Source organism: Gossypium arboreum, chromosome 6, assembly GCF_025698485.1.
Source record: "Gossypium arboreum isolate Shixiya-1 chromosome 6, ASM2569848v2, whole genome shotgun sequence".
NCBI classification, from domain to species: domain Eukaryota; kingdom Viridiplantae; phylum Streptophyta; class Magnoliopsida; order Malvales; family Malvaceae; genus Gossypium; species Gossypium arboreum.
The window spans coordinates 58348696-58365807 of NC_069075.1; the positions used below are offsets into that span (position 1 = coordinate 58348696).

The following is a 17112-nucleotide window of genomic DNA, read 5'->3' on the forward strand; positions in this document are numbered from 1 at the left end:
TTGTTGGGTTTAACCATAATTTGGGTGATTGCTGGGTTTAACCATAATTTGGGTGATTGCTTAATTTTTTATGTTGAGTTATGTGGCATATGAGATGATTTACTTTTATTACAAAAAAAAGCATGATAGAGCTTTGGTTTAAAGAAATTGTTTAGAAATGGTTAAAACTATTCAAAAAGGTTACTCTATGTCTTCAAATTCGGCTTTACTTCGACAAATTCAACAAATGCCATAAAGTAGAAATTATTGAGTATTATTATTTTATTAAAAATATTTATTTAGGGTGAAATTCGAATCCAAAATAAAAAAATTGAAAACTAAATTTCAAAATGTAGGAATTGTATATGAATTTTGAACCAATCTTCTCCAACAAGTTATTATTATATAGATTAAAGTACTAAAAAGAAAGATAAATGGGTCTACTACTTTGTTTCAAAGTAATTTCCCCTCTCCGTCTTCTTCCTTTCAAGGACTCCCTATCTTCTCTCTTCTTTGCATGGCCAAACCCATCCCTTTTCTGTCTATCTTATCTCTTCATCTCATATCGTGTTCATTATTCTCACAACATTGATTCTGGAGTAGGAATTAACTTCATATCCTTAAGACTATAGATTTCAATCTTCCACATTTTAAGAAATTAACAGGTCTTTCTTTCTTTTCTATGTTTTCATTTTCCATTATTTTTTCAATTGATTGTAGAATGTGTTTAGTTTTTTCTTCTTTGTTTTTCGTTTTAGGGTTTAGGGTTTTGTTTGTGCTATTGGTGAAATGCAACTCTTATTGAGTTGTTGTTCTTCCCATTTTCTTTGTATACGTGATAAATTAGCATTTTCTGAACTTTTTAATTTTTTTTCCAGATTAATTTGTTCAAACATCTGGAGGTCACATGGAAACTGGAGGATCATTGGTACAGGCAATAAGAAAGCCCACGCTTACGCCTAAAGCTATTATACACCAGAAGTTTGGAAGCAAAGCTTCTTATACGGTAGAGGAAGTAGAGGAAACTACTCAAAATGAATGCCCAGGATTGGCTATCCTTCAGAAGGGGCCCTGCCTTTATCGCTGTAGCTTGGACCTTCCAGATTTTACTGTTGTGTCTGGGTCCTTTAAGAAGAAGAAAGATGCTGAGCAGTCTGCTGCTCAGATTGCCTTGGAAAAGGTTTTAATCTTCTTGGTTTCCATACTGATTTCCTTATAATTCCAGGTTGATAGACGTGGCAGTAGCTGCATCGATTGCTTTATTGTGAGTTTTGGTGATATTTTGTGGAATATATAGTGAAATTCGATAAAAAATAAAGAGCGTTCTTTATGCCATTTGCAACTATTGAATAGGTGTTCCTTGGTTTGTTGCTGGGGTTACAAGGTTGTATCTTGGAAGCCATTAGTTTGAAGTAAGCTTTTCTTGATGAAAAGTTTTTGAGGATAAATTGAGTTAAATTCAGAAATTATATATGTATATATATATATATATATTTACTTGAACTATCGTCAATTTTTTATTTCAGCGCTTGAAGTTTAAAAGTGAACAGTTAGGTAGTCAAACATAAGGCAGGATCCTTATCATTTCAGAATTTTCTGATGTTTACAAATTCTTCCAGATGTAACTCAAAAGACAATGGCAGTTGATGCACCTTTTATGTTAGACCATCTACTTGTTAATTCTGTCTAAATTTTATGTTGCACAGATATTTAAAATTAATTAGGTTAATGCCATTGTCAGTTTATAACCATGTAAATGATTGTTAGGGGATGCAGTATTCTCTTTTAATACTGAATATGTCCCTTCAGGTCTGATTCCCTTTCTGAGTCTTTGTTCGTTAGAGGTTGCTATCCTGTTGTCATCCTATTAAGCTTTAATTTATTATCTGCTTTCTTTGATGATAATATTTCAAATTTCTTCATCCTCCTCATCTAGATATGCTTTCATTTTCAAATAAATATCTCAAAGCATTTTCCCAGTGATACAGGTATTTGTTGTTACTCAAGTTTGACTTTGCTCTTTGGAAGCTTGTAACCAAATTTTATGCAAGGAACATAGAAACTGATTGAGTATCTCAATTTCTTAGTAATCTGGTATCAACTTCCATAGCTGGCATTTAACTCATGCATATTCCTGTACATTTCTGCACGATCTTATAAATTGTTAATTGTTAAGGTTTTTTCTCGGGGCTACCATCAAGGTACAATGTCAGGGTATTTTACAGATTGTTGTACTGAGACCCTTGTTCATTGAACTGTATCTTTGAGTTTATAATAACTTTGGGATATATAAGTCTATGTGGATGTAACATGTTTTATTTGTCTTTCCAGAAATGAATAGTGTGAACTGAATTGTGATCGTTTTTGTTTGCATAAAACTTAAACTAAACTTATGAATTTGACATGATCATATTTTATTTCAAGCTTTAGCAGTTCTATCATTTGTGTATAGTGAAGAATAATTTTTTAAGCTTGTTTTCACTCATAAGAGCAAATTATTAGTTAATTTCTCATATTTTCCAAGCAATCTTCAATTTGAAGTGTCACTTCTTATTTTCATCTTCTTATATTTCTTAGTTTTTTTCTTTTTTGAAATTTCAGCTTGGCATCAATCTTTCTGCTGATAGTCCCACTGCAGAGGAAGCATGGAGAGAGTTGATAGCTCGTGTTAAATATATATTCTCGAACGAGGTTGGTGGACTATTTTTTTGTTTGGTGTATTGCAGTGGGTTTGTGCATTTCCAAGTGCATTAGTAGGGGGTTGTGTGTCTGTATGCATGTATATGCTACTTCTATTTTTTCTTTCTCAAACTATACACAACCAATAACCATGACACATGTAAACATGGAATTATCTGGACTTTTGTTCTTGTTTCACTGTACATCAAGAAATAATAAGTTTGCATTGAACTGTACAACTTTCTACTAGAATAGGAGAAAGGACTGTAGATAACAGTATATAGTATTTATCATACTTCTGCTTGCAGGGAGCTTGGGTAAGATAACTTTTCCTGACTTTATCCCAATTTTAACGAGCTAGTGTGAAATTTATTTATTTATTTATTTTTAGCGAATGCATTAGCTTCCTGACTCATCTTTACTAGGTGAGTTCAATAGAGTTGTTTTTCTCTTCGCCTCCTTTTCTGTTGGTCCTCTCTCCAAGCACAAAATATGTAGTTGCAATGGCCAGCTTTTCTTGACTCTGCTTTATTTACTCATTTATGAAGTTTTCATCTCTTTATCATGCATTTATGTTAATTTTATCTATTTTTTTTATATTGTCAGGGAATAGTTTTATTTCTTTAAATCAAATAAAATTTTCATTCTGATCTTTTCTATCTTTATTTTTTTTTTCAATCATTGAATAAGTTCCTTTCAGCTCTTCATCCTTTGAGCAGTCATTTCAAAGCGGCTTTACGCAGAGTTGGTGATCTTAATGCTTCAGTTCCTGCTTCTGTTATTGCTATATGTGACGGAAAACTTAATAATCTGTGCAAAATAATTAATCCTACTGTGGAGTCTCATCCTCTCTTGGTCTTATCATATATTATGAGAGCTGCTGCAGGATTACCAGAGTTGGTTGTTGGTGCTGAGGGACAGCTTTCGATTTGGAGGAAAGATCCTTATCCTCCTAATGTCATAGAATCATCAATATCTCAACAGTCTGATGTTGCTGAAAGCATTACAACTATGGCCATATACATACCTTGTTCACCTGAAAAGGCTGTTGAACCGGTGATTCTTAATATATCATCAACAGGTTATTACCTTGATGTTATTGCACAAATACTTGGATTATCAGATGGCAACATGGTTTTGGTCTCGAGGTATGTTGAAACTGTTATATGACTGATGATGCCTGAAATGGCAATTCTATGTGTGAAATATGGTCCTTAAGATCATGTGTCCTCTGTAAGGAACTAACTGTCTTTATTTCTCAACAGGACTATTGGTAAAGCTTCATCTGAAACAAGATTTTACTTTGCTGCTCCCAAGTCATATCCTCTAGATATGTCATCTGATCTTTTAAATGCTAAAGTTGTTCCGTTTGGAGGACCTTTGAATGCAAGGGCCAGCTCTCTTTGTGGTCAAGATATATATGGGGATTCAATTTTGGCATCCATTGGTTACACTTGGAAAGGCCAAGATATTTTCCATGAAGATGTCACCTTGCAATCTTATTACAGGTTTCTTCTTCATTTGCATACACACTTTCTTTTGAAACTATTTCATCTGTTAAAGGCTTTTTTCTATGTTGGGGGTTCAAATTAGCACACAGGGCTTCTGAAACCCCTGGCTGCTAATGACCTCAGCTGATAAGACTGTTAGTATGTCTTACCTTGATATGTTTGAATTTTAAGGGCAATCAAGCTCATTCTTATCTTTTTTTGGAGTGCTTTCTGGATAGAATTCAATATCAAACCATAGGAAATTTTGATAGTTACAGCTACGTTTAGGTCTTCCCATGTCATCTTTCTAGCTTATGCAACTGTAAGCACAATACTACCTCAATGCACTGACCTAAGAAAGGAAGTGAAGAATTTCAAATAGCAAAGCTCTGCATTTTCATAAAACAAGGCTGCTTGAATATATAGGAGAAATATGACAACAGGTATGATCCTCAATTTTAGCAGCAAACTAATCCCTTAAATCAAGGAAAAAATAGATCTAGAGAAATTTTAGGAACGGCCTTCCTAATCTCTTTATTTAAACATAGATACTACCCAAACAAGGAAATATGAAATAAAAAAACTAATTAGAGCCTAGAGATTAACTTCGGAATTTATAGACATCACCAGCTGCTGGCTCTATTAGTAAACTCCGTTAAAAAATTTCCAAAATCATTAATACCTAGATATATAAATGGAATTTCAGTATACATTCCTCAAACCACTTTATTTTGCTCGTGTTGTGGCAAAAAATTCCAAGTATTTTAATTTCATTGGAAACCAAGGAGTAAGGTATCAATTGCCCTGGAAAGCTTTTCCTTAACTCAGTTGCTTAGTAAGGCACAATGAATGCTTCACTGACCGTTGATGAACTGTCAAGTTGTTGGAAGAAGTGGGACTGAGGGGGTTCTCTCTAGATGTGCGAGCCAAGCCCTTGATAATCTGGCCAAACCACCTTAATTTTCTGCAATTTGGCTGCTTATTCAATCAGTTATCTGCCTTTAGTGGTATTCTTGTATGATGCATCTGTTGAGTTCGTCACTATTCGCTTTATGTTTTTTTTGGCTGGACTTGTGCAGGATGCTTATAAGTAAAATACCAAGTGGAGTTTACAAGTTGTCCAGAGAGGCAATACTTGCAGCTGAGTTGCCCCTGACGTTTACTACAAAGACAAACTGGAAGGGTTCCTTCCCGAGAGAAATTCTCAGTTCATTCTGTCGCCAGTACCGGCTATTAGAACCTGTTTTTTGTGTCTCAAGTATTCCTTTAAAAGTATCATCGGAGTTGTCAAGATCAAACAATAAACCTGGGGTTTCAGAATCAGCTGATCAAGAGAGAGAGTATACCAATGAAAATGAATCTGTTGATGTTGACCCAAAATTGGTGGTATCGGGAAGCAGTTTTACTTGTGAAATAAAAATATACTCCAAGTGTCAAGATTTGATTTTGGAGTGTGCACCCAATGTTTTGTATAAGAAGCAAAATGATGCTGTCCAGAGTGCTTCCTTAAAAGTTTTATCATGGTTGAATGCATATTTAAAGGACATAGATATGTCTTTGGAGAAAGAAAAACAATTAGCCAATGTCTTTGATATTAAGTTTTATCGACAAATCTTTTTCAAGGAAGTTGTAAAATGCCTATCTGTTTGTAACTGTCAGCATAATGAAACTTTGGGAGGGAAAGAACCTGAATTGAATGGTGTGGTGGAAAATGATGCGAGTTATATAAATATAGAAGGTACAGATTCTGATCTGTGTCCATCTAATGGATCCCTTTTGTGCGTGTGTTATTCTGTATCTTTAGTGACAAAAGGTGAACTTCAGAAGGAGCTTCTTGAAAGTATCGAGGAGTTTGAGTTTGAGATGGGGACTGGAGCGGTAATTCCCTGTCTTGAAGCTGTTGTCTCCCAGATGTCTGTTGGCCAGTCTGCTTGTTTCTATACAGAGTTGCCTCCTGAAGATTTGGTTTTGGCTGCAGCTAAGGATTTGGCAAATGCTCTTGCATTCTTAACTTCACGTGAGTAAATACATTAGTTAAATGCTAAATAATAGTTGATAAATTTCCTTGTGTTGATTAGGGATGTGGATTGCCTGCAATGCTTTGGCAGTGTCTAAATCCGTGTTGTGTGTTGAAAAAATGTATCACTTAGATTAAAAATTGTTTTCAGTGAGCAGGGAAACAAAACATATTATGTGCATGAGACACTTCACGTGGTAATGCTAATGTCAGTTAATATGCGCTTCATTAATTTCAGTTGTATGTACAATAGCAACTATATTTGTAATCTATAATCACTTGAAGCTTTAACGCGGCAACTAATGTTATTAGCAATAAATGGAGCTTTTATAATTCTTTTAATAGCGTTTTGCTTTAAAATGGTTGAGAGGTCTAAATGGCTATACATGGTTTTCTTTGCATAAGCTTGCTGCTTGGAGTACTCGATCATCTTGTTACAGGTGACAGAACCCCCAGAAGACAGAATGGAGCAGGCACTTTTCAACCCACCACTTTCTAAGCAACGTGTCGAATATGCAGTGCAACAGATTCAAGAATTTTGTGCTACTTCTTTGGTATTTATCTTGTTTCCTCGTTTTTGCAGCGTTGATAATAACAAGCTCAGCTTGACATCATGCTATGTTCTGTTGCAGGTTGATTTTGGATGTGGCTCTGGTAGTTTACTGGAGTCTTTGTTGGAGTATCCAACTTCTTTGGAAACAATTGCAGGAGTTGATATTTCACAAAAGAGCCTCAGTCGTGCAGCAAAGGTGTGTTCCAGTGTATTTTGGTTTCACGTATGGCCAAATGAATTTGAGGTCTCTTTGAGCATTATCTGAAAGATATGAATAAAATATATTATTCCATTCTTGCATATCATAAATGTGCAGATAAGGATTTTAAATCATCAGTGTGCTATATTATTCTCTCGCAAGTTAAAATGTGGCTAAGTATCTTTGATGTCTTTATTACACAGGTTCTTCATTCAAAACTAGTCATGAAGTCGGATTTTGATGCACCTTGTAGGAGTATAAAATCTGCCATTCTTTTTGATGGCTCTATTACAGATTTTGATTCTCGGTTGTGTGGATTTGATCTTGCCACATGCTTAGAGGTATTTAGAACTAACCCTCTTATTGAACCTTTGCATGCAAAAACACTGGTAATTAATGCTACACTGCTAATTGCTGATTGTGTTTTTAAGAAACTGTGGTTGCACTAACCATTTGTTATGTGTTATATCTTTGTAAAAAGCTTAAGCTCACCTACATATGTTCAATTCTTCTTCCTAGCCTAGTGTTTGGAATATACTTTCCATTAGACCTGTCACTGGACAATTCTGGGGGGTTTGGATTTTGGATCAGGTTAGTTCGAGGGTTAGGTATGAGTTATTTCTGATTCAGGTCATTTTGAAAATGGGTTCGCCCATTTGAGTTCAATCTATTTATTTTTTAAGCCCAAATTAGACTCAATATTAAATAGAATTTTTGATCGAGTAATATTTTATTATAATTTTATTGGAAGATAAAAAATAAAATATTAAAAATAAATAGAATATTTGTGTGCTTTCAATTGAAGTTAATTTTATATATAGATGAAAAAGAATGTGATTTTACTTTTTACTAAACTGAAGTGTTTTTACTTGACGTTCCATTATATGTAATCATTGGTTCACTACTTCACTTTTAATCAAATTCCAGAGTCATCTCAATTTCAGATTCTATACTCGAAGATTTCAATTTCAAATTCTCAAAGTCAACTTTTTTCTGAAGTCAATCCAATCTAGCAGATTGCAATCAACCATGAGCCATATATGTAATATATTAATTGCCAAAAGGCCATATGGATCCATGACTGTTTGTGATAAGAAATTCTGTGGTGATATTATGAGAATGAATTATTAACTAACAAGTCAAAAACAATATTCAAATTTTATGTGGATTTGTAATTTGAAATCTTAGAACATTTTGGTTACGTGTTAGTAGGTGTGACTGTGTTTATAATCTATCTTTCACTTGATTTTAGATTGTTCTTTTTAGCTATTTTAGAAAGTAGCATTTTCTTATGAAGTTTAAAATAGAATGTCTAAAAGCATCAGAATTAGTTTATTGAACTGTTTTCAATTATTTTTGTTTTAGAATGATTATTATTGTTCTATTTAATTAGTTTGCAAAGTGAAAATAAGAGAAAAAAAGATATTTATAATAAACATAAAAATTAAATCCTTTTATAATAGTAGAAGTAATTTGTTTTTATTCTATTTTATCATAATTAAAAATAAAATTATTCAGATTATACAAAATTGTAGTAAAGAAAAGTACTTTAAAAGATAATTTAGAGTTATAAAATTAGAGTAACAATATTTTTATATTTATTATTTTTATTTAATCATAAAATCAAAATAGATTAATAATTTATGTTATATTTCTTATTTTGTGAAATTAATGTTCTGTAAAAATCAAATTATTCTTATTTTAAGTTTGTGCAAATTTGAGTTAATTTTTTGGGTGATATGAGTTCTATTGATTTCAGACGTTGATTTTTTTGGGTTAAATCAAGTTGGATCAAGTTTGGATTTGGATTGGTTAGATGTATTTTACTTCTTGTCAGATTTGATAGGTTTATTTTCCATGTAAAAGCTAATATTGTCAGCCGTGTCACAGCATTACCCATTTTCACATATTTGTTCTGTACGAACAAGATTGACTAAAACATACGTCTTACCTATAACAAGAAATTCTGGAGTTCATAATATATTTTCTTAGTTTTATTTATTGCTCTTAAATTTTGACTATGTTAGGTTATGTAGACTTCTAGTGTTGTTAATATATATACCTAGGTGTTGTGCCTTGGTGGACAACGAAAGTGTCTTATTCTGTTTCGGATAGGGACATTTGATTGGGTGCACGCTTGGTGCATTTAGGCTTGCTTTTATGTCAGCCGTTGGTTGCAAAAATCAGTCTGATTGACTATCTTCTTAGTATCTTCTTTCGTTAATTCTACCTTAAATAGTGAAAAAGGGGGATTCCAAACTCTATATTTGAGTATCCAACAACCTGGGGTACCATGAACAAATCGTGCATATTATCCAACAAAAGAAATTTTTTTTTTTTGCATATTTTAGGATAAATTGGACTGTTGCTTTGAGTTGTTATCAAAATTATTTCTTGTAATCTTATATTTTATCTACATAGACATATATTAGAATACATACATATACAGTGTCTTACTTAGGGTAACAATTCTTTATGCCTTATGCCTCAAGCAATATAATGGTTTAGTGCCTAGAGTGCACAAGACTTGGCAACACTAGTAGAACAACATATTAAATGGTGAAGAGCTTTAAAAATGTTTGAAATAGATATTGAACACCATAAATGTGGATACTTGTTGGGAAGATGAATACCAATGGGACATGATACTTGAATTGGCCAAAGGAAAGGAATGAAAAGAAATCATTGTGCCATTGTCTACGTATTCCCTTACATTGTTGTCAGAAGACCAAGTAATGAACTGGCTGTAGAAAGTATTCTCTTTCATTGTTGCCGAAAAACCCAAGTAATAGACTATGGAAAGCAGAGAGTGTAAATTTGATTACTGATTTCTTAAAAGTGGTTCCATCAGGTAATAGAAATATTTGAAATTCAGGATGACGATATTTATAGGAAACCTTAAATAATTCTTCTTGTTGTGCCATATTATTGGTTGTGCCTAACTTTTGAAAATTTGACTGTAGGTTTTTCTTGATAGGACTATTCAGAAAATTTCATAACCTATATATATTTTTATGTATATTTACTTGTGATATATTTCTATTATTTTATATATGAAGAGATATATGCATGTTTACATGCACATTTGCTTATATATTGAAGCTCTTTGGCCCCTGTAATTAATCATAAGTCATGGGTGTAACTACTGGGACCAAATCCTTAGGTTCTAATGTTTGGTGTATAAGATTGGTGCAGCACCACTGCTTATGTGATCCTTGAATACAAACGGAATGGCCACTGGTTCCAACTTCTTGGGTTTAAAAGAATAATAGATTTTATGAAAAATGAAAATTTGTAACTTATCCAAGGTTTCCAATTGGGTTGATTGAAAAAGGGGTCTGAACAGCATCCGGGGTATATTTTCTACTTTAGTGTTGAAAGCTAATCATATCATGTTGATGTTAACAATAAAAAGAATGCAGTTTGCTTTCTATTGTTCTTGATTGCAGCTTACATTTTTAAAATAAATAGGTGATTGAACATATGGAGGAGGAGCAGGCCAGTCTGTTTGGTGATATTGTGCTCAGTTCTTTTCGTCCAAGGATTCTTATTGTTTCGACTCCCAACTATGAGTACAATGTTGTTCTCCAGAAATCCAATCTAACAAGCCATGAAGATGATCCGGAGGAGAAGATTCAGTCACAATCATGTAAATTTCGCAACCATGACCACAAGTTTGAGTGGACAAGAGAGCAGTTTCAACATTGGGCATCTGAATTAGCTGTTAGACACAAGTATAGGGTTGAATTCAGTGGGGTTGGTGGTGCTGTTGATCTGGAACTGGGATTTGCTTCACAGATTGCCGTCTTTAGAAGGGTGTTTCTACCCGAGGATGCTGACGGTCTGAAGGATGAAGATTCGGTATGGCAATACAAAGTTATATGGGAGTGGAATAGATGTAAGCCTCCTCTGACAAATTAATAGATAAATATTTTGAATTTAGTTTCGCAGTAGAGGGTTATAACTATAAATTTTGACCATGGTAAAATAGCCGTCAAATATATACATATTGTGTTGGAATTCCTTAAATTAAGCAGATTTTCTACCTTAGTTCTAGGAATTTCCTTGTACTATTAGTCATAATCAAATTACTAATTTTTAGGGATAGGCTAATTTCTAGAGATTATTTCCTTTTTATTTTTCCTGTTATTCTTTAAAAGGTCAGTAGTCGATTAGAAGAAATAAGAATAATTCTTCTTCCTAAATTTGTACATGGTATCAAGAGCATCGAGAATTCAAGAGATCCCGCTCTTTCTTCTCTTTTCTTGTTCTGCTTTTCCGTTAGAAACCCTACTCCCATGGGTGACACCAAAATTCCTATGAGACTCTTCATAAACTTCGCTAACCAAAACTCAACTTGAGGCTCTTCATAAACTACTCGGACTCCTACAACGGTGGGTCACTAGCTATTCACAGATCGCTTTAAATACTACACATGAACCTATCACAACTTCACGGATACTAGACTCAGTGCATCCGACCACATGACAGTAATCTAAGTTTGTTTCACACCTATTTACCTTGCCGTGATCACTCTCGAATTCGCATAGTTGATGGATCTTACTCATTGGTGGTGGAATGGGGACAGTTAGACTTCTATCAAAATTTTTCCCTTGATAAAGTTTTACATGTTCCAAATCTTTCTTATAATTTACTCTCAATTAGCAAGCTTACCAAGGATGAAAAAGTACTTGTTGAATTTTTTCGCTTTAGGTTGTGTGGTTCAGAACAAGAATCGGGAAGATGATTGGCACCGCTAAAGTTGATGATGGCTTATATGTTTGGAACAAAAACAGTTCACAAGAAGGGATGGCCTTATCTACATCAAAAGAAGATTCTATCATGCTATGGCACCGTAGACTAGGACACCCAAATTTCATGTACTTGAAGAAATTGTTTCGTCTACTATTTCTAAATAAGAAAATAAGTTCATTGAATTGTGAAGTTTGCCAACTGTCTAAACACACTTGTGTCCCTTATCCTTTGAAACCTTATGTTCAATCTCAACCTTTCTCTTTAATCTACAGTGATCTATGGGGAGCCAGCCAAGTAAAAAACATCACAGGGGCTAGGTGGTTCATAACTTTCATTGATGACCACACTAGAGTTTGTTGGATCTATCTCCTTAAAGAAAAATCCGAAGTCTCTAGAGTCTTCAAAAATTTTCATTCAATGATTCGAACCTAGTTCAATTCAAATATTCACACCCTTAGAATTGATAATGGGAGAGAGTACTTTAATTTTATCCTAAGTCCTTATCTTTCCGAGCAAGGAATCATACATCAAAGTTCTTATCTTGACACCCCTCAACAAAATGGGGTTTCAGAGAGGAAAAATAGACACCTTGTAGTCGTGGCTCGTGCTCTTATGTTTACTATGGGTGTACCAAAGTATTTATGGGGAGAAGCTCTCCTCACTGCTTGTTATCTTATAAACCGACTCCCATCTAAGGTATTAAACTTTCAAACACCTTTACATACTCTTCAAAAAAGTTTTCCCTTGTTTCGTGTTCCTAATCTCCCAACCAAAACATTTGGTTGCAAAGCATTTGTCCACAACCATCAACCTAACCGATCTAAACTTGATCCTAGAGCCCACACTTGTGTCTTTATTGGTTACTCACCTACACAAAAAGGGTACAAGTGCTACTCTCCAACCTTACACCGGATGTTTGTGTCCCTTGATGTTACTTTCTTTGAAAATGAGCCATATTTTTCAGCCTCTCATCTTCAGGGGGAGATACTTAGTGAAGATGAGACCTCGAGCAATCTTCTCATTATACCTTAAGGCTCTATCACCCTACCACCATTACAAAACACATTGAAAATTCTACACCATCGTTATTCTGTTTTGGAACTTGTTTTTCCTGTTTTGGAACCTGCTTTTTCCTATCTCCACTGCTCAAAGAACAAGAAACAAGGGTGATTAACCATACTAATGAAGAAAACAACCTACTCATTTTGAAAACAACAAGAAAAACTCGGGGCTTCGTGTATACTCTTGGAGACATCACCGCTCGAGGCGAAACAATAGTGCCAATGCCATCTTTACCGAGGACTGTCTTGAGGAAGAAGTTTCACCTCATTCATCTTCCATCTATCTTCCAATTGCAGAAGAAAGGGCACTAGAGTCGCACTCAACATCCCATTTCTCGGTTTGTATCCTATGGAAACTTGTCTAAATCCTACAATGCCTTTGTTTCTAATATTGATTCTATAGAAACTCCAAAAACATAGAAGAGGCTCTTAAGTCAACCAAATGGAGGCAAGTCGTGTTTGAAGAAATAAAGGCTCTTGAAGACAATGGAACTTGGGAAATATCTAAACTACTCATGGGAAGAAGACCGTGGGTTGTAAGTGGATTTTCACCACAAAATTTAAACCAGATAGGAGCATTGATTGATACAAGGCTAGACTTGTGGCCAGGGGTTTCACTCAAACATATGGGTTGGACTATGAGGAAACCTTTGCACCGGTGGCCAAATTGAATACTATTCGAGTGCTTCTCTCAATTGCTATCAACTTAGAATGGCCTTTGATCTAATTGGTTGTAAAGAACGCTTTTCTCAATGGAGAATTAAACGAAGAAGTCTACATGGATTTTTTGCTTGGATTCGAAGGAAGCAAAGGCCAAGTATGCAAGTTGAAGAAGTCCTTGTATGGATTAAAGCAATCCCCTAGGGCTTGGTTTAATCGTTTTGCCAAAGCCATGACTAGTAGACATTATACTCAAGGTCAAGCTGATCACACCTTATTCTATAAACACTCGGATAATGGGAAGTGCTGTATTTTTATTGTCTATGTAGATGACATAATATTAACAGGGGATGATTCTATTGAAATTGAAAGACTAAAAGAGTTCTTAAGTCTTGAGTTTCAACTTAAAAACTTGGGGAATCTTCGATATTTTCTAGGAATGGAGATAGCAAGGTCAAAGGCAGGTATTTCAATCTCTCAAAGAAAGTATGTTCTTGATCTACTTTCTGAAGTTGGACTGTTGGGTTGCAAACCAGTCGAGACTCCTATGGAACCTAACCTTAAATTAGGAACTGATAAGGATGGAAAAGAGGTAGATAGGAGGAGATATCAACGGTTAGTGGGAAAATTTATCTTTCTCACACTCGTCTGGACATAGCTTTTGGAGTAAGTGTCATAAGTCAATTTATGCATGCTCCTAGGGAGAAACATTTGGAAGCTACCTACAGGATATTGAGATACTTAAAAGGGACTCTTGGTAAGGGGTTGCATTTCAAGAAAGATGTAAATCAAGCATAGAAGTCTATCTTGATGCAGATCAAGGTGGGCGATTAATGACAAAGCGCTCCACAAGCGGTTACATCGCAGCTATGTTTGGGGTAATCTCGTGACATGGAGGAGTAAAAAGCAATTTGTTGTGGCACGCAGCAGTGTTGAATCTGAATATCGAGCTTTGTCCCACGGTATATGTGAAGGAATGTGGTTACAACGGCTAATGGGAGAACTAAAATTATTCTATAGAAAACCTATAACATTATATTGTGACAACTAGGCAGCAGTTAGCATAGCTCATAACCCTATACACCATGACCGTACCAAGCATGTGGAAATTGATCGCCACTTTATTATGGAGAAAATTAACAAAGGGGAAGTTTGTGTTTCATATCTACCTACAAGACAACAAGTAGCAGACGTGTTAACCAAAAGCTTGAGCAGAAAAATGTTTGAAGAAATTATGGGCAAGCTGGGTTTGATTAACATCTACACTCCAGCTTGAGGGGGAGTGTTGGAATTCCTTAAATTAAGCAGATTTTTTACCTTAGTTCCAGGAATTTCCTTGTACTATTAGCCATAATCAAATTACTAATTTTTAAGGATAAGCTAATTTCTAGAGATTATTTCCTTTTTAATTTTCCTGTTATTCTTTAAAAGACTGTAGTCAGATTAGAAGAAATAAGAATAATTTTTCTTCCTAAATTTGTACATATTGTACATGAGTAGAAGTCTGCAAAGCTTTTGAATTTATTATTTCACATTCCTCTATACGATGTTTCTGCTATTGAATGTGATTTATCCTTTTTCTTTTATAAATAAAAGTGAATATGCCCTGGCTGGTTTTCCTTATATTTAAATTTTAATGGGACGAAAGCGTTGGTGAGAATTGGGACAAGCAGAAGAAGCTTGCTTTGGAGTTCATTTAAAAGTAGTGCAAGGTTATTGCAGTTCTCAAGCACCATAAACGTTTTTATTTTTTGGAGGGAGAGAAATCGGGAAAAATGAATTTGGGATTAGGTGTGTTGAGAACATGGGAAAAATGAATATGTTGCCTCATAAGACAACAAATGATATGGATCACGACCGTATATAACTTTGAAGTTTTTTGTAGTGCAGAGTGGAAAAAGGTATTTTAAAAATATTCCCTCGGTACCCATGCCACCTGTCCCTTTGAAAAATCTCCCACAAAACATTGAAGATACATTGTCACAGTACGGTTGACCACCTGTCTACCCATCTGTCTCAAGGTGGTAAGAATGGAGAATTGAAGTTTGGTTCCATGCAAATGGAAAAGTTCCTTCAATAATGCACTAGTAAAAACTGTATATTTATTGTAAGTAAGAGTCTTAGGTAAGCCATGTAAGCAAACAATGTATTCAAAAAATACTTGCACTGTTGGAACGATTGCATAATGTTGTGTAATTAGAAGGAAATGGGCATGCTTTGAAAATTGGTGCACCATGACTAAAAATATAGATTTACCCCAAGATTTGGGTAACTATCAATAAAGTACATGGAAACATTAAATCTCATGGAAAGTTGAATTTTTATGTTTAACAAACCCAATTTTGCTAATTTTTGCTACTGAGTCTGTGATTTTTGTTTAATTTTATCAGGTACGTAGTTGGAGTATCAAAATTCGAGTTAGCAAGAAAATCAAGCTAAATTGGAACACAAGCAATAAAAGAGGGCCGAATTGAAAATTTTGAGAAATTTATGTTTGATTAGATTTTTTTTATTTAACTTTGTAAAAGTTAGATTTAAAAAATTTTTGATATAAAATCTGATTTTATATGGTTGGTTGTTAGATGAATTAAGCTAAATTTAGCATATGAAATGTATATAAATACCTTGTATGGTGGCTTTGAGAAACAATTGAGATTGAATAAAATATAATTTGTTTTCTCTCATCTTTTTCCATTCATATGTAGCATTAGGAAAACCATTTTGCCATTTCATTTCTTTTTCTTGCTTTTGGTTTCACTGCTTTGTAAGCCCTTTTTCCTTTTCACCTTTCACGATTCCATTCAAATCTACTTTTAAATTCCAATTAAGTATGATTAATTTCATGCTCAACTAATTTCCTTTTAGCTTTAGCTCGATTGTCATTTTGACAAAAAATCGTGAGGTATGAACCTAAACTAAAAACCTTTTCAACACGATATTTGCTATTTCTCCGATATATGAGATAATCACAATAACCCCTTAAAGTTAATTCAATTTCAATTCAAAAAGCATGCTTTAGGTTAGAATTGTTTGGCATACAGTTGGGAAAACGAGATGTTGTCTGCCAAGTTTGAATTCTCACGAACAAATTGACGTGTTCAATTGGAAAAAGCTAGTTGGATTCCGTCAAGGGAGATAGTGATCGAATTTAAATGACCCACGCGGTTGAGGCTGTTAATTCGAGTTAGACTTTTCTAGATCGTTAAGTTGCCAGGATCTTAAATTGCTGACATGCGTTACGTGGTTAGATAATCAGTAATGGTTGGTTTGTAGGTCATACTGGAACCAACTACACAAGGAAAAATTGGCTGTCAGGTCATCCTTAATCGTTATAACCAACTTATCGTTTGGAAAGGAAAATCTACTTTTAAGGATTGGTTTGATTTCGGAGTGTACCGAAGTTGAGGCTAAGCATTCACATATTAATTTACCAATTTGATTTAATTTCCTTAACTTTATTTTGCTATCATAATTATGTTATTATTTTATTTTATATTTGTTTAATTTATTTTCTTTATAAACTAAACTCCCCTATTTTATTTATTTTACAGCTTTGCATGCACAGGTCGGGGGCACGACAGTTGCCTAGACTCAGAAATCTGGTCACGTAAACAAGAATATTAGGAATCTCAGTCTCTGTGGGATTGCCCCTACTACTCTATACTATTATTTAATTAAGTTAGAGCATAGAAAATTATATTTTATGGTTTCAACGCCTA

General features: G+C 34.3%; 1 protein-coding gene across 4 annotated transcripts; it reads left to right on the plus strand.

Moving 5' to 3' along the window:
- Positions 1 to 312: 312 nt before the first annotated feature.
- LOC108486159 (small RNA 2'-O-methyltransferase-like) lies at positions 313 to 16077 on the plus strand. 4 transcript variants are annotated; one of them, XM_017790027.2, is made up of 11 exons: positions 328 to 644; positions 858 to 1159; positions 2581 to 2670; positions 3349 to 3806; positions 3924 to 4166; positions 5228 to 6165; positions 6571 to 6719; positions 6798 to 6914; positions 7121 to 7258; positions 10389 to 10815; positions 15784 to 16077. In XM_017790027.2, the coding sequence occupies exons 2-11, from the start codon at positions 887 to 889 to the stop codon at positions 15789 to 15791; spliced, it is 2841 nt and encodes a 946-aa protein (XP_017645516.1). In that variant the 5' UTR covers positions 328 to 644; positions 858 to 886; the 3' UTR covers positions 15792 to 16077. The 4 variants fall into 4 exon arrangements, with proteins under 4 accessions (XP_052885673.1, XP_017645519.1, XP_017645516.1 ...); XM_053029713.1 differs by lacking the exons at positions 10389 to 10815; positions 15784 to 16077 and adding an exon at positions 7845 to 8172 and having other exon boundaries at positions 313 to 644; XM_017790030.2 differs by lacking the exons at positions 10389 to 10815; positions 15784 to 16077 and adding an exon at positions 7862 to 8063 and having other exon boundaries at positions 314 to 644.
- Positions 16078 to 17112: the final 1035 nt, after the last annotated feature.

Bases quoted from the DNA above. Each gene is read 5' to 3' on its own strand.
- LOC108486159 (XM_017790026.2), top strand. From the start codon at position 887: ATGGAAACTGGAGGATCATTGGTACAGGCAATAAGAAAGCCCACGCTT. The intron at 3,807-3,923 runs GTATGTTGAAAC...ATTTCTCAACAG, and splicing joins AACATGGTTTTGGTCTCGAG to GACTATTGGTAAAGCTTCAT. The intron at 6,915-7,120 runs GTGTGTTCCAGT...TTTATTACACAG, and splicing joins GCCTCAGTCGTGCAGCAAAG to GTTCTTCATTCAAAACTAGT.